A 23,822-nucleotide genomic window follows, 5' to 3' on the forward strand; every position below is an offset into this window, starting at 1 on the left:
CTTCAGATTCTGTTTTATTTTATTTTTATTTGAGAGAGAGAGAGAGAGAGGGAGAGAGAGAGAGAATCTCAAGCAGGCTCTACGCTCAGCACAGAGCCCAATGGGCTTGATCCCAAGATTCTGGAATTGTGATGTGAGCTGAAATCCAGTTGGATGCTCATCTGACTGAGCCACTCAGGCACCCCTTCAAATTCTCTTTTAAGCTCTGATAAAATAACATGGAATAGTTTTTTGAAATTTTTTCTTTGTTTTCTTTTTTTTCATTCCTGGAGTTTCTGTTAGTCAAATGTTGTCCCTATTGGCTTAAAAGTTTGTCTTTTTCTCCTTGGGATGTTTTTAATCTTTTTGTCTTTTTTTCTGTTCTTAGTAATTTCCTTTGCTTTATCTTCCAGTCTCCGTATTGATTTTTGTTGTTCCAGCAGTGATATTTTTAAGTTCCAGAATCTTTACCAATGTTTTTGATGCATTCTGTTCTTGTAAAAAAAATTTTTTTTAAAATTTTTCTTTAAACGTTTTAAAAATTTGCGTGTAAGTTGACACACAATGTTACATTAGTTTCAGGTGTAAGGCATACTGATTTGACATCTTTATATGTTATGCTGTGCTCACCACAAGTGTAGCTACCATCTGTTACCTTACAACAGTAATACAATATAATCAACTATATTATCTATATTGTACCTTTTATCCCTACAACTCATTCCGTAACTGGAAGCTATGTCTTCTACTACCCTTTCTCCATTTTGCTTGCCCCCACAGTCCCCTTCCTTCTGGCAACCATCAGTTTGTTCTCTGTATTTATAGGTCTCATTCTGCTTTTTGTTTGTTCACTTGTTTTTTTTTTTAGATTCCATATATGAATGATATCATATGGTATTTGTCTTTCTCAGTCTGACTTCTTTTTTTTTCTGACTTATTTCACTTAGCTTAATGTTCTCTAGGTCTATCCATGTTGCTGTAGATGGCAAGATACCATCCTTTTTTTTAATACTTATTTTTATTTATTTTGAGAGAGAGGGAGAGAGAGAATCCCAAGCAGGATCCACGCTGCCAGCACAGAGCCTGATGCGGGGCTTGAACCCACAAACCGTGAGATCATGACCTGAGCCGAAAACAAGAGTCGGATACTTATCCGACTGAACTATCCAGGTGCCCCAAGATATCATCCTTTTTTGGCTGTGTAATATTCCATTCTCTATATACCACATCTTTTTTATTCATTCATCTACTGAGGGACACTTAGGTTCCTTCTGTATCTTGGCTATGACAAGTCATGCTCTAGTAAACATAGGACTGCATATATCTTTTTCAGTTAGTATTTTTTTTCCTTTGGGTAAATAGTAGTGGCGTTATTGGATCATATGGTATTTCTGTTTGTTTGGTTGGTTTTTTTTTAGATTTAAGTTTATTCATTTCGAGAGAGACAGTGGGGGGAGGGGCAGAGAGAGAGAGGATCCCAAGCAGGCTCTACGCTGTCAGCGCAGAGCCCGATGCGTGAGATCATGACCTGAGCTGAAACCAAGAGTTGGTGGCTCAACCAACTGAGCCACCCAGGTTCCCCTGGTATTTCTATTTTTAATTTTTTGAGGAACTTCCATACTGTTTCCCACAGTGGCTGTACCAATCTACATTCCTACCAACAGCAATGCATTTTGTTGAATTTTTCTGAAGGTTTGATAATTTTTTTCAAAAATTTCCTTCTGTTCTCCTAATTTGGCTCTGGAGTCAGTTTTTTGTGTAACTTGGTCTCACTTTTGTACTTCTCACTTTCAGGCTTTTGTCAAATGTCTGACGAGCCTTAATAATTCATTAGTTCATTCAGCAGTGTTTATTAAGTGTCAGCTCTGTGCCAGTCTGCTTTTGGTCTTGGGGATATAGCAGAGACAAAATGTCTGTCTTAGGGAACTTTTATTCTGTGTTTTTTTTGTTTTTGTTTTTTAAGTAGACCCCATGCTCAGGGTGGGGCTTGAACTCAACTACCTGATCCTGAGATCAAGAATTGGACGTTCTACTGACAAAGCCACCCAGGCGACCCTAGGGAACATTCATTCTAGTTGGAGGAGAGGGTGTGGAGTAGACACTGAACAAAATAAGTCAGTATATTATATGGTATATTAAAAGGTCTAAATTCTGTGGGAGGAAAAACCAGGAAGGGGCTAAGAACTACACAGGGAAGAGTTGTAATTTAAACTAGAGCAGTTGGCATTGTATGTCATCTATATTCAAACAAGTGAAATAGAGTGGTTAGGTAATGCCTCACTGATAAGGTGACATTTGAGTAAACCGTAAAAGCAGTATGAGAGGGAGCTGTGCAGGAATCTGGAGAAGAGACTTAATGGGTAGAGAAAACAAGTAGAGGCAGGAGCAACCCTGTGTGGAGAGAGTGGAGTGAGGAGGGGAAAAGTAGTGTGGGATGAAAACAGCAATCATGGAAAGTCATGGAAGGTCAGGTTTTTACTCTGAATGTAATGGGTAGAGTAGGTATAGTGTAGAGTAGTAGCAAGATGAATGATTTATGTTTTAGCAGGATCCTTTGCCGTTGTGTTTAGAATGCATGTGAAGGAGGTGGGGGTGAAGGTAGAAGTAGGGACCTATGGGGAGTGATTGTAGTAATCATAAGTAATGGTGGTATTTGTGGTATTTGGGTCAGTAGTAGAGGTGGTAAGAAATGGACGGTTTCTGCATCTACTTTGAAGGTAGTCAGTAGGATTTACTTATGAAGCTGGATGTGTGTATGTGATAGATGAGTATAAGTATGATTTGACATCCATGATTCTTGAGCAACCAGAAGGAGGGAGTTGCTGTTAGTAGGTAGTGAAGACTTCAAAAGGAGCAGGTCAGGGTGGGAGAGATTAGAGCTATCTCATAGTGGTACTTAGATGTCCATTAAACATGGAAGTAGAAATAGTAGGCAGCTGGATAAATCAGCAGGGGAGTGGTCCAGACTGGAGGTAATGAATTTGGGATATAGATGCTATTTACAGCTGTGAACTTGAATATTTCCTAGGGAGTTTGGCTAGAGAAGGGAAGCAATTTGAGGACTGAATTCTGGGATCTTTTACTGATAAAAGCTTGGGAAGATGACAAATCAAAGGACACTGAAAAGGAGTTGATAGATGAAATAGATGAAAAATTAGGTGAGTGTAGTGTCTTGGAACACAAGGGAGGTATTTTACAAAGGAAGTGATTGTGTAATTTACAGCTAATGGGTCAAGTCATGAATTCTGTAGATTTAGCAATGTGAAGATTATTAATGACTTTAATGAGCAATTTATGTGTAGTGGTGGAGATAAAAGACCTGATTTGAATGGAAATGAGAGAACAGGACAAGAATTGGAGGTGACAAGTATAGGTAATTCTTTTTTTCCTTTTTTTTTTTTGAGATTTGCTCTAAAGGGAAACAAATGGGGCAATGGGTAGAGGGAAATAAGGGGAAGGGACCCATTTCTCAAGATGTGAGATGTTATAGTTATATTTGTAAGTTGTCTAGGAGTTGTAGAGTACAGAGGGAACAATTTGCACAGAGACAGAATAATTGCCTGGGTCATGCCCTTGAAGAGTGGAAAAGAGATAGGATATAACATACTTGTGGAAGAATATCAACAAATATTTGGCACTTACTCTCTCCCAGGCACCATTTTGGGAACCTGGAATATTTTTGTGGAACAAAACAAGTATCTCTGCTCTCTAATGGTGCATTCTTAAGGTTGGTCTTGATAGGAGCAAGGACAGTTCATCTGTGGTAACAGGAGAGAATGTATTGGTAAGTGGGAACTTCTGGAAAATCTTCTGATTACTTTTCTAATTGAGAAATGAAGTCTGGGCAGTAGTTATGAGGGAAAAACTATTAGATGTTTGAGGGTGGAAGAGAAGTTGTGAAATAGTCCTCCAGTGAATGGGAGAGAGCGAATGTACTAGAATGATGTTGTATGGTTACAAAGGTTACTGTTAAAAATTTAAAGACTAGCATGATGTGTATTTCTTTCTGTAACCCCATCAGTTGTACAGGTAAGGCATAGAGCAGGCAGTGTACTGAATTTAACAAAGATTGTGATTTAGCCAGATGACTAAGGTAAAGTGAGAGAGGGACCAAGGGAATTGAGTGTATGCATGGGAATGGTTTTGATGATTGATCTTGAAATTAAGCTAGGATATGATGGAAGTGAGTAGATAAAGAGGTATGAGAGATAGTGAAAAGGTTGTAGGGTGAATAGATCGTGGGTTGCAATAGGTTGCAGGGGTTTTAGTGCCCAGGAGCTAGAGCAAATGAGCTGGAAAGATAAGAGGTGGGAGACGGGATGTTTAGAGTTGAGATTTTGGAGAGGTTTCAGTTATTGGTGAAACTTACTGGTAAAAGGATATGAATAGCTGAGATAGAAGGAGGACGAGATCTTGTAAGAAGAACTCAAAGAAGGGAGATGCTAGGGTATTGTAAGGATATTGAAATCACTAAGTACTAATATTGTTGGAAACAGCAACAGTGAGCCAGGAGCTAAAGTCTTTGAGAAATGAGAGGGGTGACCCAGGGGTTAACAGATGACTATAATAGAGTGGGTAGCATAGCCTTCAGATTCAAAACTGGGTGTGTTTAAGGAGGAGGCAGGGAGGTGGTTTGGAATTAGCAGTTAAGAGCAAGAAGGACACCTGTCTAGCTCTTGGTCCAGTGATAAGAATTAAAACAGAACAATTAGTCCTTAATTAGCTTTAGGGGAGCATTCTATGTAACGAGATCTAGAAGGTGAAGGGAATGTTTAGCAAAAAGATTGAGCATTTAGGAGGCTTTGTTGTGTTAGTGAATGTTGAGTTCCAGAGGGCGCTGTGAAAGGGTTTCAGAATTTTTGGAGGAGTGTTAGATGGGACAGAATAGGGAATATGTGTAATTGGAGTGTGGGAGATGAGGAGTGACTGAAATGTTTGGGGATGTTGTAAAGAAGAATAAAGGGCCCAGTTAAGTTGATCAGTTCTGATTGAGGACTGATAGTGTGGTGAGGCTGTGTTAGGGAATGTTGAAGTAGGTGTCAAGGGTCTTCTCTCCATTCCTGTGGATGAGTTTGGAAGCTGAGGGAAGGGCAGTCTTAGAGCCTTTGGGCTGCCTTCTTGACCCTTGCAGATGGAGACTGAGGGAATTAAACACTGCCTGTCACCCTCTTGTACCTGGGTTTTGCTTTAGGGGAACCAGTCATGTGAGGAGGGTTTTACTCTGGAGTGCTGCATCTACACTAGCAAGTCTAGTTCTCATCAGACAAGAGTTGACAAAATCATCTGCTCACCGATGTCTCCCAAATCTGTTCTCTTCAGCTCAGTTTTCTCCATAGAGCTCCAAACCAAATATATATCTTACTGTCCTCTGAACAATTTCATTTGGGTATCTCATACATAAACCCTCTTAAATGTCTGAAACCAAAAATAGTATCTTCTCTCCATCAAATCTATCCTTTGTTTCAGAAAAATAGTTATTACCTGGATGCCCAAGCTGGATACTTGAGCATCATTTTAGAATCTGTTCTTTTCATCCTTCCCATATACAGTATCACTCAATCCTGTAAATCTTATCTCCTAAATAACTCTTGGGTCTTTCTGCTTCTTTTATTTCCAGCACTTCTTAGTTCAGGTCACCTGCACTTTCTGCCCAAGTTATTGAAACAGCCTCCATTTTTGTTCCAATCCTCTTCTTCCTTGAAACACCCATGTTAGCCATATTGAGCTACATTCAGTTCTTTACATACAGCAAACTTTTTTGGCCTCTGCTGATTTAGCGGTAAGTTACCATTGTGGATTCAGTATTCAATATGAGACTCCCTTTAATGAATTTTTTTAAAAACCAATGTATTTAATGTAGAGAGAATAATCCAACTAGAAACTTGTTTGTGAGGTTTCTTGTAAACGATGAAGTCATTAGATTGTCCTTTTATTTGCTCTTTTTGTTGCCATACCTCTAATAATTTTTTTTTTTTTTACTGATGATGTTGAGTAGTGATGCCAATCAGATTCCTTAAACATCTTATGAAATCTATTAATGAGTTCTTTCATCTTTTTCTCTGGTGGGAATTTAGGTTTCTTTTTGTTTGTGTTTTTTTCTGAAGGTACGGCTTGTAGATGCAGGTTTTGTTTGGACTGAGCCCCATTCTAAGAGACTTAAAGTTAAACTGACTATTCAGAAAGAGGTAAGCTATACAAAGTTTCTCAGCATGTCTAAATTGTAGGTAGTGAAAATGAGGAGATATTGGTAAGTTACCTTATGGCTTGAATAGCTTAAAAGGGAAAGAGTAATCTTAATTTTAACTTTTGTTTTCTTTTGGGTCATCTGCACAGATGATCAGGTTGCTAGTAAGACCAGCTATTGCTAATGATTAGTGGGCTAAAGTAATTTTTAAAAGTTAGGAAAAAGATTGAAGTAAAAGCATGAGCTAAGACAGTGTTTCTCAAACTTGGCTAATCATCACAGTAATTCACATTAAGTGAATCCAACTGGATCCGTCTGGATGTGACACCCAGAAATCTATGTTTAAAAACTTCCCAGGTGATTTCTGGTGATTGACCATGTTTGGTAACAATTTAAGTAAGGAACGTTTGTTTTTTTGAGAGTTTTCTTTGTCTTATTTTTTCTTCTAAGGATGAATTCTGCGCGCGCACACACACACACACATACGCACACACAAGTATGTAGATACATAGATTCTTCAAAGACTATCTTCACGGCCACTTTAAAATTAATATGAAATGCGAATTTAATCCTACAAATTAAATTTATGTGTTTTTCTTAATACTATAACTTATTTTTATAGTTTTTTAATTGGTTTATTATTGATGTCCTCAAAGCATTCATGGAAAAAGACTTTAAGTTAAATAGTAACTTTGTTTTTTAATTTTTTTAAATTTATTTTTATTTTTCATTTATATTTTTATTTATTTTTTTATTTATTTTGAGAGACAGATAGTGAGCAACCAGGGGGGGAGCAGAGAGAGAGGGAGACAGAATCCCAGGGGGGTTCTGCACTGACAATGGGGCTCAAACTCACAGTTAGATCATGACCGGAGCTGAAATCAAGAGTTGGACATTTAGCTAACTGAGCCACCCAGGCTCCCCACAGTAACTTTAAATGTTAAAGTTCTTAAATTTGAAATATTATTTTCTTTTAAGAAAAATGTTACTAAATAAAAAGGAAAGAATGAAGGAGTGATTTTTTTTTTCCCCCTTACAGGTAATGAATGGTGCTATCCTTCAGCAAGTGTTTGTGGTGGATTATGTTGTTCAGCCTCAGATGTGTGGAGATTGCCACAGAGTAGAAGCTAAAGATTTCTGGAAGGCTGTGGTTCAAGTGAGGCAAAAGGTATTGACAGAAAGATGATGAGTGAATCCTTCATCTTGTATTTTATCTTTGTCAGTTATAAACAGTTAGTAAAACCTCCTCCTTTTTCTTTCCAAATCCTCAGGCACCAGGGATGGTCTAGGTTTCTGCAACATTCATCTTTAAAAATAGGTCACTATCACATTTAAGATCATCTTTAGAGGTTGTTTTGTTTTAAAAATCAGTGTGCTATATCTATAGATGGTTTTTTTGTTTGTTTGCATTTCATCTATTAATCTAATAATGCATTTATGTTTAGACTTTGCACAAAAAAACCTTCTACTATCTGGAACAGTTGATTTTGAAATATGGAATGCATCAGAATACACTTCGTATCAAAGAAATTCATGGTGAGTTAAAATTTGAAAACATTTGAAATGATGTCAAAATTTATTTCAACCAATGTAACAAGTCTTCTCTTTATTGACAATGGCTAGAATAGTACTGTCCAAAAGAATAGTTTCTTCTGTTAGGAAGGAAAAAAATCTTAGTTCTTTATCTGCATTGTCCATTATGGTAGCCACTAGCTGTGTATGGCTATTGAATACCTGAAATGTATCTGGTGCAACTGAGGAACTAAATTCTTAATTTTTTTTCTATTTTAATTTAAATTTACACTAAGTAGCTACCAGATGAGTAAGTCAGTAGTTGCATTAATATAATATAAAATGCTATGATGGAAAATTCATTGAAATCTTGTTTTATGCAGAGATTGATTTCTGTTTGGAAAAAAATTATTTTTGAGATTTGTAAGTTCTTTTGTAGTATTTTTTAAATGTTTATTTTTGAGAGAGAGAGAGAAAGAGCATGAGTGCACACACACAAGCAGGGGAGGGGCAGAAAGAAAGAGGGAGACATAATCCAAAGCAGGCTCCAGGCTCTGAGCTGTCAGCACAGAGCCGGTCTCACGGCTTGAACCCATCCATGAGCTGCTAGATCGTGACCCGAGTCAAAGTTGGATACTTAACCAACTGAGCAACCCAGATGCCCCTGTAATATTTTTGTTTTTGATATACAAATGATATATTTAGATTTCTTAAAGGTGGAATTTAAAATTTTTTGTATGATTTCATAATGGCTCCTTAGAGTATGTTCTGTCTTAGCACTTTCTGTTGATATAGTATACATAGTAGATGATGGATAAATATTTCTCTGATTGATAGTAGAAAACATAAATATTCTTAAGCAGACTCTTGAAGTTTCTTGCTAAAGGTTAATATTTGTTTGCTATTGGTGAACATGTTACGTATATTGTTTTCCTAGTCTCTAAAGTATAGGCTTAGAGATACCTGTTCTTGAAGGAATGACCAAATTCTTATATCATATCCTCATTTTTGAGTTCCACTGTGACTAACTGATTTGTTGCTTATATCTTGTATGTCTTGGGAAAGTACTTTTGAGAAGTGTGGTCTTGGGTTACATGGGGGAGAGAATATATGTAGTGATGTCACCTGGAGAACATCTTTTAAGCTTTGTGTCTGACCTGAATGCTTTACCAGTAGACATAAGGTTAATAGTCTAAATTGGTAAAACACAATTTAATGAATACAAGGTATTCGTAAGGAATTCTTAAGGTATACTTAAGGTATACTTAAGGTAGGGTCCCTTCTTGTCTGTGTAACATAGTGCCTGGTTGTTTGTGGCTAGTCACCAGGCAAAAATACATCATTGTTTTGAGTAACTTGGTTTTGAGTAACTTTTTTGGGGATGAGGAGATCCAAATATTCTAGCTAAGAAAGCAAAACACTATTATTTCTCATCACCCTGACAGATATGTACTCACAGAATTGTTTTGTAGCAAAAGACTTGGATAAGTTCTGGGTCATACTTTTTTTTTTTAATTAAATTTTTTTTTTAATGTTTATTTTTGAGAGAGAGAGTGAGACAGAGCATGAGCAGGGGGAGGGCCAGAGAGAGGGAGACACAGAATCAGAAGCAAGCTCCAGGCTCTGAGCTGTCAGCACAGAGCCTGACGTGCGGCTCGAACCATGGACTGTGAGAACATGACCTTAGCCGAAGTCAGACGCCCAACCGACTGAGCCACTCAGGCGCCCCAGTTCTGGGTCATACTTTTGCACTCATTTTCGAAACCCAAATATTGCAAATTTAACAGCCCTTTGTTCATCCAGAGGATTTAATCTGTTTTTTTCCCCCTACTAGTTCTTGATTCGATTTAAATAAATTTTTTGAATGTGGTTTATTTGTAACTTTGTTTTTAAAATCATAATAATATTAAAAATTCAGAGATAAAAATATCTATGAATAAAAGACCTCTATGTTCCATTTATCCCTTTGTTATCCCCAGTGTTAGTCCCTTAAAACAAGATCATATAATGTGTTCTGTATGTAAATTGTGGTAGCGTTTGTTTCCCCTTATGGGGGATCATTCTATAATATTCTGTGACCTGCCATCTTAATGTATTTGGAAACCTTGCCATGTCTTTGAACATGGTTCTATTTCATTATTTTTAACCACTGTGTGTGTGTGCATATATATATTTGTTAATCCTTGTATAATTAGTTACATCTTATTGGTCCACAAGATATTCCATTTTTTGCTGCTACAAATGGCACTGTATTAAATATTCTAATGTTTGTGCATATTTGGTGGGTTTTCTGTGAGATTGAGTTCAAGAATTGAAATGACAGGGGACACCTGGGTGGCTCAGTCAGTTAAGCATCCAACTTCAGCTCAGATCACTATCTCATGGGTTTGAGCCCCACCATCGGGCTTTGTGTTGACAGCTGTGTCTGGAGCCTGCTTCAGTTCCTGTGTCTCCCTCTCCCTCTGCCCCTTCCCTGCCTGCACTCTGTCTCTCTCCTCTCTCTCAAAAATAAATAAAACCTTAAAAAAAATTAAAAAAAAAGAAATGACTAGGCAGGAGTATGCAATTACTAAATTTTTACATGTACTGCTAGATTGTCTTCAGAATAGTGCCAGTTTGCAGTCTCAGCACTTGCCAACACTATCAAATTGGTCTTTGTAATTTTTGCTGTTCTAGTAGGTAAAATAATGGTATCTTGTTTTAATTTGCATTTCCTTGATTACTAATTAGGGTTAATATTTTTATATATGTGTTAGCCATTTATGTTTATCTCTTGCTTCTTATGTGAATTGTCTTTTTTCCTCATTAATTTTGTGTCTTATTCTGGATATTAATCTCATTGTATGTATGTGTATATTATGTATGTATGTTTGGAGAGAGCTAGTGTGCATTCGAATGTGAGCCTAAGAGAGCAGATACTTTTTTGCATTGTCACATGCCTTTTAGCATTTAAATTTTTTATTTTTTAGTTATAAAGCTCTGGCTTATAAATTTTGTGCCTGACATAGGAAAGCTTTGTATACTCCCACAGTTATATTTTTAAAAGTAAATTATTTGGGGGGATTTTTAATGTTAACCAGTTAGAGTTTTTCCTAGGTTAATCTAGCCTTTCCCACTGATTTGAAATATCTCCTTTCTTGCATACACTTTTTAAAGTTTTGTTTTAATTACTCATTTCTTCTACTTAAAAATTTTTAAATTGAGATATAATTGACATGTAACATAGTAGTTTCAGATGTACATCATAATGATTTGATGTTTGTATATATGGCTAAATGATCACCACAGTAAGTCTAGTTAATTTTCATCACCATAAATATTACAAAATTTTTTTCTACTTTTTAAAATTTTATTTTGCTTGAATTAATTGAAAGTTTGTTTTCTAATATAATATAAATCTATTTATAAATATAAATATATATATTTATACATATATATAAATATAAAAATCTATAAATACAAAAATAAGTTTTCTTGAATACATATTGATTCTATGTACCTGGTGTTTATAGCTATAGCTACCTTTTTCCACAATATATTGCATATTTCTTTTATTTTCAGCAAGAGTTTCAGCTGTTTTCTTCTCTTTAGTATATACCTACGTATAGAATTGCTGAGTCATATGGTAAATTTATAATTTATGTTTATCTTTTTTTTTTATGTTTAGCTTTTAAGAAACTGGAAGAGTTTCCAAAGTGCATGTACCATTTTACGTTGCTATCAGCAGTGTTTGACGGTTCTAGTTTCTACATTGCCTCACCAATATTATGGTCTCTTTTTGTTTATGGCCAGTCTAGAGGGTAGTATGAAGTGGTATCTCATTTTGTGGTTATAATTTACATTTTTGTAATGACTAATGATGTTGATTATCTTTTCATAAGGTTATTAACCATTCCTGTATCTTTTTTTGATGAAATAACTATCAAAATAAATTTTGATGAAATTTATCTGAAATAACTATTCAGATCTTTGGCCCATTTTTTAATTTTTTTTTTAATGTTTATTTTTGAGAGAGAGAGAGAGAGAGACCACAGCGGAGGATGGGCAGAGAGAGAGAGGGAGACACAGAATCCAAAGCAGGTTCCAGGCTCTGAGCTGTCAGCATAGAGCCTGACGCAGGGCTCGAACTCACGAGCTGTGAGATCGTGACCTGAGCTGAAGTCAGACGCTTAACCGACTGAGCCACCCAGGTGCCCCTGGCCAATTTTTTAATTGGATTGTTTGTCTTGCTAAGTTTTAGGAGTTTTTTGTTTTTTGTTTTTTAATTTTTTTTAATGTTTATTTATTTTTGAGAGAGAGAGTAAGCAAGTGTGCAAGCAGGGGAGAGGCAGAGAGAGAGGGAGACCCAGAATCTGAAGCAGGCTCAAGGCTCTGAGCTGTCAGCACAGAGTCTGATGTGGGGCTCGAACTCAGGAACTGTGAGATCATGACCTGAGCTGAAGTCAGATGCTTAACCGACTGAGCCACCCAGTTGCTCCTCATCATACATATGATTTGCAAATATTTTCTGCTAACCCATAGGCTGTCTTTTCATTTTCTTAATGTTATCTTTTTTTTTAATGTGATACATAAATACTTAACATGAGATGTTCTTCTTAACAAATTTTAAGTGTATAATATAGTATTGTTGACTGTAAGTACAGTGTTATATAGCAGATCTCTAGAGCCTATTCATCGTGCTGCACTGAAACTTTATGCCCATTAATTGGTAAGTAACTCCCTATTTCCCTTTTCTTTCAGTCCCTGGCAGTTATCATTCTACTCTTTGATTCCATGAATTTGAGTATTGTAGGTACTTCATATTGGTGGAATCATGCAGTATTTGTCTTTCTGTGACTGACTTATTTGATTTAGTATAATGTTCTTAGGGTTCACTCATCTTGTTGCATATTGCAGAACTTCCTGCCTTTTTAAGGCTGAATAGTATTCCATTGTATGTACATATACATTATGTTTTCCTCTGTTGTGGAAACAACCCAAATGTCTATCATCTTGTCCACTGTGAATAATGCTGCAATAAACATGAGAGTGCTGATACCTCTTTGAGATTCTGATTTCAATTCTTTTAGATAAATACTTAGAGATTATTGGAACATATGGTAGTTCTACTTTTAATTTTTTGAAGAACGTCCATGCTATTTTTCATAGTGGCTCTACTGTTTTGCATTTCCACTGGAGTACACAAAAGTTCCTTTTCTCCATATTCTCATCAATGCTTGTTTTCTGTTGTTGTTTTTTAATTTTTTTTTTAACGTTTATTTATTTTTGAGAGACAGAACGAGCAGGGGAGGAACAGAGAGAGAGGGAGACACAGAATCTGAAGCAGGCACCAGGCTCTGAGCTGTCAGCACAGAGCCTGACATGGGGCTTGAACCCACAAACTGTGAGATCATGACCTGAGCTGAAGTCAGTTGCTTAACCGACTGAGCCACCCATGCGCCCCTGTTGTTGTTTTGATAATAGCCATCCTAAAGAGTACGAAGTGATAGTTCATTGTAGTTTTGATTTACATTTGCCTGATGATTTGTGACCTTGAGCATTTTTCATATACTTGTTTGCCATTTTTGTATGTCTTATTTGGAGAAATGTCTATACAGTTTCTCTGCCCATTTAAAAAATTCAAACTTTTCAACCAGGTTATTAGTTTTTTTGCTCTTGAGTTAAAGGAGTTCCTAATATATCTGGGAGATTAACTCCTTCTCTGATATATATGATTTGCTGGTATTTTCTCCCATTTTGTAGGTTGTGTTTTCACTGTGTTGATGTTTCTTTTTTCTGTGCAGAAGCTTTTTACTTTGATGTAGTGCCAGTTGTTTGTTTTTGTTACCTGTGCCTTTGATGTCATATCCATGATATCATTGCCCAGACTGGTGTCATGAAGCTTTTCCCTCTCTCTTTTCTTCTGGAAATTTTGTATTCAAGGTCTTACGTTTGATTCCTTAGTCCATTTTGAGTCAATTTCTGTGTATGGTGTAAAACAAAGGTCCAGTTTCATTCTTTGCCATGTGGATATCCTGTTTTCCCAGTGAAAAGGCCATCCTTTCCTCAGCGAATTGCTTGGATCCTCTGTCAAAGATCTATTGATTATAAATGTCACAGTTTATTTTTGGATTGTCAATTTTGTTCCATAGATCTATATATCTATCCTATGCTAGTACCATGCTGTCTCGACTACTTAAAGTTACCAAGTTTTCAAATTGGGAAGTATATGTTCCCAACAACTTAGTTCATCTTCAAAATTGTTTTTGTCTACTCTGAGTTATTTCAGTTTCCTATTAGCTGAGTTGTTTGGAAGAATATCTCTATAAACATTTCATAGCAGGTAGGTCTACTTTTAATTATCCCTTTGTTGCTGATTTTTAATGCTACTTCATTGTGATCAGATAATATTGTCTAATTAATGTTTGGAATTTATTGAAGTCTTAAAAATATTTGGATATGATTGTTTTATGAATGTTCTGTGAATTTAAAAAATAATATATATTCTTGGGACTGTGTTCTATAATCTCAGTTAAATCAACTGATAGTTAATTATTCAAGTTCTATGTATCCTTCTTATTTTTAGTCTGGTCATTTTGGTTTTGATAGTCTCATACTAGTCCCCCACAATATTGCACATGTGTTAACATTTATTAATTTCTTTTTTTCTTTTTAATAGTTTTTTTTCTGCATCTCACTTCTATGTTATTAGGTGCATTCCTATTATCTTCTTAGTAGATTGTTTATTATATAAAATATTCTTCTGTTTAGTGTTTTTCTCTCCCCTTTTGACCTTGAATTTTACTTTGTCTGAAATTAAAATTGTGAATCTTTTTGTTGTTGTTGTTGGTTTGCTTGTTTTAAAGTTTATCTATTTATTTTGACAGAGATGGGGGGAGGGGCAGGGAGAGAGAATCCCAAACAGTCCCCACTCTGTTAGCTTAGAGCCAGATGTGGGGCTTGAACTTGGGAACCATGAGATCATGACCTGAGCTGAAATCAGCAGTTGGACACTTAACTGACTGAGCCACCCAGGCACCCCTAAAATTGTGAATCTTTATGTTTTCTGATAATTTAGTTTTTTACTACACATTTAATTTGTGATATCGTCATGTTAGTAGAGGAAAATTTTATTTGCAGAATGATTTTCATGTGACTTTTCTTTTCTTTTTAAAGATGGGCTGGATTTCTATTATTCCTCAAAACAGCATGCTCAGAAGATGGTAGAATTTCTTCAGTGTACAGTTCCCTGTAGGTATGTTCTGAACCTAAATGTGAGTAAGTCTAAGGAGCTGGTAATGGACATAGGTCACATCCATTCTTCAGGCTTAGACTACTTCTCTTACATTAAAATATTTAAAACTGTAGTCGAAGGGGCTTCTGAGTGGCTCAGTCGGTTAAATGTCTGACTCTTGATTTTGGCTCAGGTCATGATGTCATGGTTCTTGAGATTGAGCCCCAAGTTGGGCTTCACTCTGACAAGGCAGAGCCTGCTTGGGATTCTCTCTCCCTCCCTCCCTCCCTCTCTGTCTCTCCCCAGCTTGTTCTCCCTCTCTCTCTCTCAAATAAATAAATAAACTTAAAAAATTTAAAAAAAAGCTGTAGTAAGAATACTTACATACTTACATAATTAGTAAGCATCTGTTTGGGTTAGCTACTTTAAGGGAATTATGAGCCAAAGAGTACGTAAGAATCTCTTTGGGGAGCTAGACCTCACCCTGTGATAAGTAGTATAGTGCTAAACCTTTGATTGAATGTATTTAAATAAGACAAAAGAAAGATGGGGGTAGAGAGCTTTGAGGAGAAGCTTCATGGAAGAGGAAGGCCTGAAGCTCCTAAAATGGGAAATTTTGAAAGGTAGAGTATAGTGAAAGATGAGATTAGTGTGAACAAAGACTTGTGGTGGACATTAGTGTGGCTTTAAATGGATACTATATATATAGTAGCGTATATATATATATATATATATATATAACTATATATATAGACTACATATATATATATGACTATATACATATATATATATATATATATATATAGACTATAGACTATAGACTATATATATAGACTATATATATAGACTACATTGGTCTGAGCCAAGGGCATGTTTTAGAGGTTTTGAGTAGGTAAAGTTGAAAAGAGGTGGAGTGCAGTTTGATTGGTGAAGGTTTTGAAGTGTAAGTGGTTGAAATTAGGCTTTGCCATAATACAGGCATCAGGGAGCTATTTCAAACCTTGGACAGTGATGGTTTGATTTGATAAAAATTGATATTCTCTAGACTATCTAAGAAGGGACCTTTGTCTTTTTATCATTATAAACTTTTTTTCTTAACAGACACAAAGCCTCACAGAGACTGATCTCTCAGGATATCCATAGTAACACATACAATTACAAAAGCACTTTTTCTGTGGAAATTGTTCCAATTTGCAAGGTACTTTTTCTCATTTAATTTATGTCGATAAAAGAGTACAAGTAATTAATTGGCTTATATGTAATTATTAACTCCTGATTTTCTTCTGGGATTGGTTAAAAATTTAGAGTAACTCTTAAAGGATTCCTTTCTGACATACGCAGTCATGTCAAAAAGATATTAAAATAATCACGCTTAAATTATAAATTGGCATACCTATCATTTTGGTGTACTAACTAAAAGGCTTGTTTGCAGTTTTTTAATGTTCATATTCCTTAAAATTTTTGATCCTATTGGACACATGAAAAGTTTTATGAAAGTTTGAATACAGGAAATGACATTAAAATAATTATCAGTGAACCACTTTGTAAAATGTGTGTAAAATGGATTTTGGCATGATGAAATTAAACAGTATTGTGAAAATGAGATCTTAGAATCATTTTTGTGATTTAAAAACATCTGAATAAATGTAGATCATCATTTCATTTAATTGCATTAAAGTAAAACCCTGCTTCAAAAATATAAATGAATTAAAATTCAACAAATAATTACTGAGGATCTACTAAATAGAAGGCAGTGTATTAAAGATTATATGTTTAAAGATCTATACCATATAGGAACTTTTATATCAATATCTACTAATAATGATAAATGCCATAATTTATTGTGACCATCTCATATAAAGTTAATATATTTGAGTATATTTCACTTCTTCACATCTCATTATAATTGGGGTAAATCATATCATTTTGAACATGAGAAAGTTGAAGCTTCGGGAGGTTAGATGACTTGCCCAAAGTTACATGACTACAAAATGAAGAAGCCAGGATTTATGCCTAAGTCAGTGATTCTAAAGCTTTTATAAAGATACTTTCTCACTAATTTATGGTGTAGTGTGTAGTAACGGGAATGAAATGATAGCCTAGAACAGGGTCAGCAGGGGTGCCTGGCTGACTCAGTTGGTACAGCATGTGACTCTTTATCTCAGGGTTGTGATTTTAACCCTCCGCTGTTGGGAATGGAGCCTACTTAAAAAAAAAAAAAAAACAAAAAAAAACAAACCCTGCAAAACAGGGTTAACAAACTTCTCTAAAGGGCCAGATAATGAATATTTTTATACAACATAAAAGAGTATTTTCATTAATATTTGGAGGCTTACTAAGTTAAAAACAAAGTACTGGACTAGGTTCTATTAGGGATGCACAGAATGCTCCTTCAGTGGAGGAGCCTATGATTAAGAATAGATATAGCTTAAAACATAACTCTTTTGTATTTTAATGTAGCTTAAAAACAGGTAACTACATTGCTGATAATATTTTCTAGTGTACACATGGACATATGTGCTTTTCATGCATTAAGTCTTTGATTACATACTGGTGCATATAGCCATGATAGATGTGTAGCTCCTCTGATATTTGTTCTTTATGGAAATTGAAAGAAATCACAAGTAGATTTAGAAAATCACTCTCCTTCTGATGTTTATAATACTTTAGAATTCACACTGTACTACCATAGAGCAGTAAGCATTCACACTTCAGTAAAATTGAAATAAACTTAATAGCTTGGTGAATAAGATCTGGAAAAATACTTTTAAAGCATGTTTATTACAATTGATGTTCCCATCTTAAGAAGGAAGAGCTTATTTTTTGTTTCTCTAAGATTTGATTCTTTTCTTTAGGCCCGTTGTTGATAAATAGAATTAAAAATCACATTTTGGTTTGGGCATATACACCTGGGTCAGGCTTATATAGATGAGTGTTTACTGAAGACAGTTATTTAGGATTTGCTTCACTCTAAATGTTAGTTCTTATGCCTAGGATAATGTTGTTTGTCTGTCTCCAAGACTGGCACAAAGCCTTGGAAATATGAACCAGATTTGTGTGTGTATTCGAGTAACCAGTGCCATCCATCTCATAGATCCAAATACCCTTCAAGGTGAGTTTTAGGAAATATTTGCCTTGACAGTTTTGTCCAGCAAGCAGTAATAACTTATGTTATTAATTTTATCAAACATTCTCATTAATTTTTGTTACGAAAAACTAGATAAGAGTTTTACTGCTATTTAGTTCTTACAAAACACTGCTTTTGATTAGTAATCCTTATGTTTTTTATTTGAAGAAATAAATCTGTGAACTTTAAAAAAATTTACTAGTTCTAGTTCATATATTTTTACTGAAATTGACTTATTTATGTCATTTAGTTTTTGTGAATATTTGGGTTCATTGCCAAGTTTCATGTTTAGCAAGTATTTCAAAGTTTGGAATATTTGACTTCTTTCAGTGCAGTAAAACATTTAGTTTAAATATGGATTTTAACTAATTCTTATTATCACACATAATTTTTAACATTCCTTTTATAAAAACTAATTTTTAAAGATCTCACATTGATAGGCGTCTCAGTACTTGCTTTCATCTTCTACTTCTTGATCTTTTTCATGTATTTCCTGTAATGTAGTTTTCTGTTATAAAAATAGAGTTTATAGTTTTTAGAGTCCTTTATTACCCTTGTCAATTAGATTCATAAGTCAAAGGTATGTTTGCAGTATTGGGATGAACATCAGTCAGGTAGGACTTTACTTACCATAAATTAAGCAGCTAAGATGATTGATAACATTTCTAACATGCCAGCACATGGAACAACTATACAACTGAATGGATCTGATCTTATTTTAAAGGCACTTACCTCTGTGGGATTCTGATGATAGTAACTACTTAAGATGTAACTGACACCTGAAATTTCTCTTGTGTTGTGAAAAGTTTTGGGCTGATTTATAGGAGTAAATGATGACTCTAGAAAGTTGCCACTGTGGTTCTGTTGACCTCATGCTTCTCAGTTCATATATATCAACTTCTTCCTAATTAACACATTTGAAATACTTCATTTCTGTTGTTCTTTGATGTTCTGTGTTTATACTTAGTTGCAGATATTGATGGAAGCACTTTCTGGAGTAACCCTTTCAATAGTTTATGCCATCCCAAACAGCTAGAGGAATTTATTGTGATGGAATGCAGCATAGTCCGAGATTTAAAACGCAGTGCCGGGGCTGGAATGATATCAAAAAAGGTAAGTTCCATCCTGCCCATCTTTTTTTCCCCCCAATTCATTATTTTGGTCCCTCTCTTGTATTTTTTTTAGTTAGTATAATTCCAAAATGTGGTTCCAGATAAAGCTAACACCTCATTAGATTACAAATGCATTCCATATTTGTTTTTAGTGTGTGGTCATTGTGGTGAAATTTATTAGACTTAATTTTTCTGGTAAATTCATGTTTCTCTTTAATGTTGGGAACATTTTAAAAAATGTTTATTGTGAAAAAGCATTTCTTTGCTTTACTGTTATATAGGAGGACCAAATGACAAGCAAACTTCTTCTGACTAAAAAGTTTCAAACATTTTAAATTTAAGTATATGTTATCACTACTGAATACTTCAGAATGCATCTCTAAAACAGAACATTTTTCTACATAATCAAAGTATTATCATTCATATATAGTTTATATTCAAATTTCCTTGTTTGTCCCAAAATGTCTCTTGTGTTTTATTCAAAGTAGTACCTAGTTGGGGACCATATATTGAATGTGAATATTATACGTCTTAAATCTTTTACTTAATAATAGTCCCCTTCCATTCTTTTTTTTTTTTTTTTTATAACTTCCTAAGGCAACTGGGGCATTTATCTTATGGATCTCTTATTGTTTCCTCATGATGTCATTTAGCTTTCTTTTTAATTTCTTTTAATGAAAAGTGGATCTAAGAGGCTTTCTTAAACTTAGGTTATTTTTGGCCAGAACATTTCAGAAGTGTTGCTGTGCATCTTTTATGATGTATCAAGTCATAGTAGCGTTCGGCTGTTTCACTGATAGCCAGATCTCTTCATAATAATGTTATGACTTTTTTCCCATTGTTATTAGCCTGCCTGTCTTCCTTCTTTCCTCCCATTCAGACTGCCCCATATTTAGCCAGTGGGAGCTCCTGAGTTCTTAAAAAAATGTTTTTGAAAGTCTTGTACTTTTTTAGAGCAGTTTTAGGTTCACCACAAAATTATGAGGAGTAAGAGATGTCCCATATACTCCATGCATATACATGCAGGGCATATACATGCTGTTGCCTCCTCCATTATCAGTATCCACCCATGAGAGTGGTACATTTGTTACAATTGATGAATCTACATTGATACATGATAACCATGCAAAGTTGGTAGTTTACATTATGTTTCTCTCAATATTGTACATTTTATGGGTTTAGACAAATGTTTGACGATGACATGTGTCCCTCACTATAGTGTCATAAAGGGATTTTCACTGCTCTAAAAATCCTCTGTGCTCTCTGCCTGTTCGTCCTTCCCCTCTCTCCTAATCTCAATCACTGATCTTTTTACTGTCTCTGTAGTTTTGCTTTTTCCATAATTGTATATAGTTAGAATCGTATAATCTTTAAGTACCAAATAATATTTCATTGCGTGGATTTACCACGCCTATTTGCCTATTCACCTAGTGAAGGACATCTTGGCTGCTTCCAAGTTTTGACCATTATGAATAAAGTTGTATTAACATCCTTGTGTTTTCAGTTTTGTGTAGACAAGTTTTCAACTCCTTTGGGTAAGTAAATACCAAGGAGCATGTTTTGTCATATCATTTGGTAATGAATGTTTAGTTTTGAAGAAACTAGGGATTCACTTTTTTTTTTTTTTCCAGTTCTTTCCTAAATCTGGGACCTGTCATTTTTCATTTCTCCCTCTGTCTCTTTTCGCCTGAGATTCCTTAATTCCTCTGTTTATTACTCCTAGTTTTTTCCCTCTTGATCCCATTTTACTTAGGTCTCTTTTTGTTAGTAAAAAGTATTGGCAAATGCTATACTTAATTCAGCCTAGAAATTTGAAATGCCAATTATAATTGCTTGTAAAATTCTATCTTGGAAAGGGACTTTAATTGTTTCTAGTTTAAAATTTCAAACTTGGAATGTTGTTTCTGCAATAGGTATTAAGGAAAAAAAGGGTTATAGCTCAAATAGTAGACGTCTAAAAAATTGATTTCATAAAGATTTGGGTTCTGTAGTAGCAGCAGCAGCAGCAGCAGCAGCAGCAGCTACTGGGATTGTGCCGCCACTGGGATTGCTAGAATGTTTTGTCTGAACCTTGGTTTTTTGAACCTTATGTATAAAATAAGGGGTTGCTTAGGATATTTTCTAGAGTTAAGATTCTTGTACTTTTTCAGTTATTCTTTTTGCTCTTTGTATTGCCTATCTCCCTGTGAAAACATTTGCTTTGAAAATTCTATATATGATATCTGTATTTAGGTGACATTCTTAATGTTTTATAAAGCTTTGAATAAAATCTTAATAAACATTTTATGTATTCCTTGAGTTTTTCTGTATTTAATACAGTAATTTGTTAATTTTGACAATGTTTCAGAGATCTGAAAAATAAAACAGTTGCTGTCTTTAAAATGAAAATTTAGAAAACCAAAATCAACATTGTATATAGTTTTTGTGAGATGCATTTTGAGTTATGCCTGGATTATTGAAGAGTGCATTTTCTTTCCTGTCAAGCATATGCTTGGGGAAGTCTGGGTACAGAAAACATCCGAAATGAATACAGATAAACAGTACTTCTGTCGCACTCATTTGGGACATCTTCTAAATCCTGGAGACCTGGTATTGGGGTTTGTATTATTTTATAGTATTTTCTTTTCCCTCCCCTCGCCTCCCCTCCCCTCCCCTCCCCTTCCCTCCCCTCTCCACCCCTCCTCTCCCCTCCCCTTCTCTCTTTTATGAGTGTGAGCATGCACACATGAGTGGGGAAGGGGCAGATGGAGAGGGAGAGAGAATCTTAAGCAGGTTCCATGCCCAGTGCAGCACAGAGCCCAATATGGGGCTCAAACTCAAGACCCTGAGATCATGACCTAAGCTGAAGTACAGAGTTGGATACTTAACTAGCTGAGCCACCCTGGGGCTCCTATAAGTACTATAGTATTTTAAACTGGCGATTGACATTGCAAATTTTCTTTGGGATCCAGCAAAGCCATCTAAAATACTAAAGCTGTTTATTCCAAAAAGAATTTAAGAGTTTAGGAGCGTTACAGTTTGCTTATTGGTAGCTAAATTAAACTGGATTGGATAAAAGCTCATAGTTATTCCATTTTGGCCATTTTTTTTTTTTTTTTTTTTTTTGAGACAGAGACAGAGCATGAGCAGGGAAGGGGCAGAGAGAGAGGGAGACACAGAATCCGAAGCAGGCTCCAGGCTCTGAGCTGTCAGCCCAGAGCCCGACGCAGGGCTTGAACTCACGGACCGCGAGATCGTGACCTGAGCCGAAGTCGGCCGCCCAACCGACTGAGCCACCAGGCGCCCCAATTTTGGCCATCTTTTTAAAGAATCATTTTTTTTAGTAAACTAAATGGAACCATCTAACTGAATTCTTAATGTTATACTGATCTATGTCTGTTTTGATTCTTTTGCAATATGATAAGGTGGACAGTGATGGATAATACGTGAAACTCACAGATAGCAGTGCATTTTGTCTTTACCAGTATCTATAAAGGCATGTTCACTGTATAGTAAACTGCAAAACTTTTAATGTGGAAAAGCATATTAAATGTTAATCTTAGGAACTCTAAATTCCATAAAATTAAAATAAAGTAAAAAGTAATGTGGAAAGCATAAATGTTTCTGTCCTTAAGTGTTTAATTGTTTTTATTTCAGATTTGATTTGGCCAACTGTAACTTAAATGATGAGCATGTCAATAAAATGAACTCAGATAGAGTCCCAGATGTGGTAAGGCTTTAGATTTTTTCCTGTGTTAAACAGGATTGATAACTCTTATGGGTAAGATGCACGAGTTCACATTTATGAAAATAAAATCTATTTAGAGGTTTCTTTTGAAATTGGAGTTAAGGTGTAATGGCAAAAGCCTTCATGTTTAATCATGTGTCTTTGAGGAGAAAATCCAAGATTTATTGAGTTTTTTTTGTTGCTCTTATAATCTTATAATCGAATTTTTACTCTGTCAGAATGGCTTGGTACCATCCATAGAGCAAAAATAAATTTGCAGCTAAAAATGATGACCTTTAGAACTTAATTTAGGTTCATTCTTTTAGGCTTAGCTTATTTCATATATTGTTCAGTTAAGGCGTTTAGAATTTAAACCATTATTCAGGTTATTCAGGCTTAACTATAATTGCAGTTGAAAATAATCTTTACAGTGTTGAGTCTTAGAGAAAGAATGTTACTTCTGAAAAAGAAAACTGTTAAATACTAACATGAGTTTATTAGAATCATGAACAAGAGTGAATATGAAATGGGAAAGACTTTATCTCCTGCTTGACTTATCTTTTAAAATAAACACTAATCTCTTTAGCTGTGGGTAAAAATAAAGTCAGGATATAAGAAGGACTCCCCTTCTCACCACCCAGTTGTGCTTTTATTGATTAGTAAATTAGGAAATAGAAGCATAGTTTAGATAAAAGTCTAACAAGGTTGTAAGAGGAGATTAAGACAGTCATACAAGATTTTGCATTGTGTAAAATTATTTTCACTTATTCCACAATTTTTTAAACTGCCCTAGGACATACATTTGTGAAAGATATATGTACTTCTATAAGTACTTATTAGTAGTAATAAAAGGAAAAATGCCTGCCTGTGATAATATTTCAGGATGATTAAGACATCAGAAATTTGAAGTTTTGAGTATAAAAAAGCAGTTTAATTTTTAGTCACTGGAAAATTTCATTAGTAAATTATAACACTTATGCAAACTATGG

At 35.1% G+C, this 23,822-nt stretch overlaps 1 protein-coding gene across 3 annotated transcripts in view; it reads left to right on the forward strand.

The window, feature by feature from the left end:
• The window catches only part of NMD3 (NMD3 ribosome export adaptor), a 74,245-nt gene that overhangs the window by 46,874 nt on the left and 3,549 nt on the right, over positions 1–23,822 (forward strand). For all 3 annotated transcript variants that reach the window (XM_030330607.1, XM_030330608.1, XM_030330606.2), the window contains 9 exons: positions 6,084–6,164; positions 7,203–7,331; positions 7,609–7,699; positions 14,831–14,909; positions 15,990–16,086; positions 17,883–18,000; positions 18,983–19,128; positions 21,612–21,724; positions 22,764–22,836. In XM_030330607.1, the coding sequence (XP_030186467.1) occupies positions 6,084–6,164; positions 7,203–7,331; positions 7,609–7,699; positions 14,831–14,909; positions 15,990–16,086; positions 17,883–18,000; positions 18,983–19,128; positions 21,612–21,724; positions 22,764–22,836 (927 nt within the window). The remainder of the gene's footprint in view (positions 1–6,083; positions 6,165–7,202; positions 7,332–7,608; positions 7,700–14,830; positions 14,910–15,989; positions 16,087–17,882; positions 18,001–18,982; positions 19,129–21,611; positions 21,725–22,763; positions 22,837–23,822) is intronic.

This window comes from Lynx canadensis, chromosome C2 (assembly GCF_007474595.2).
Source record: "Lynx canadensis isolate LIC74 chromosome C2, mLynCan4.pri.v2, whole genome shotgun sequence".
NCBI classification, from domain to species: Eukaryota; Metazoa; Chordata; class Mammalia; order Carnivora; family Felidae; genus Lynx; species Lynx canadensis.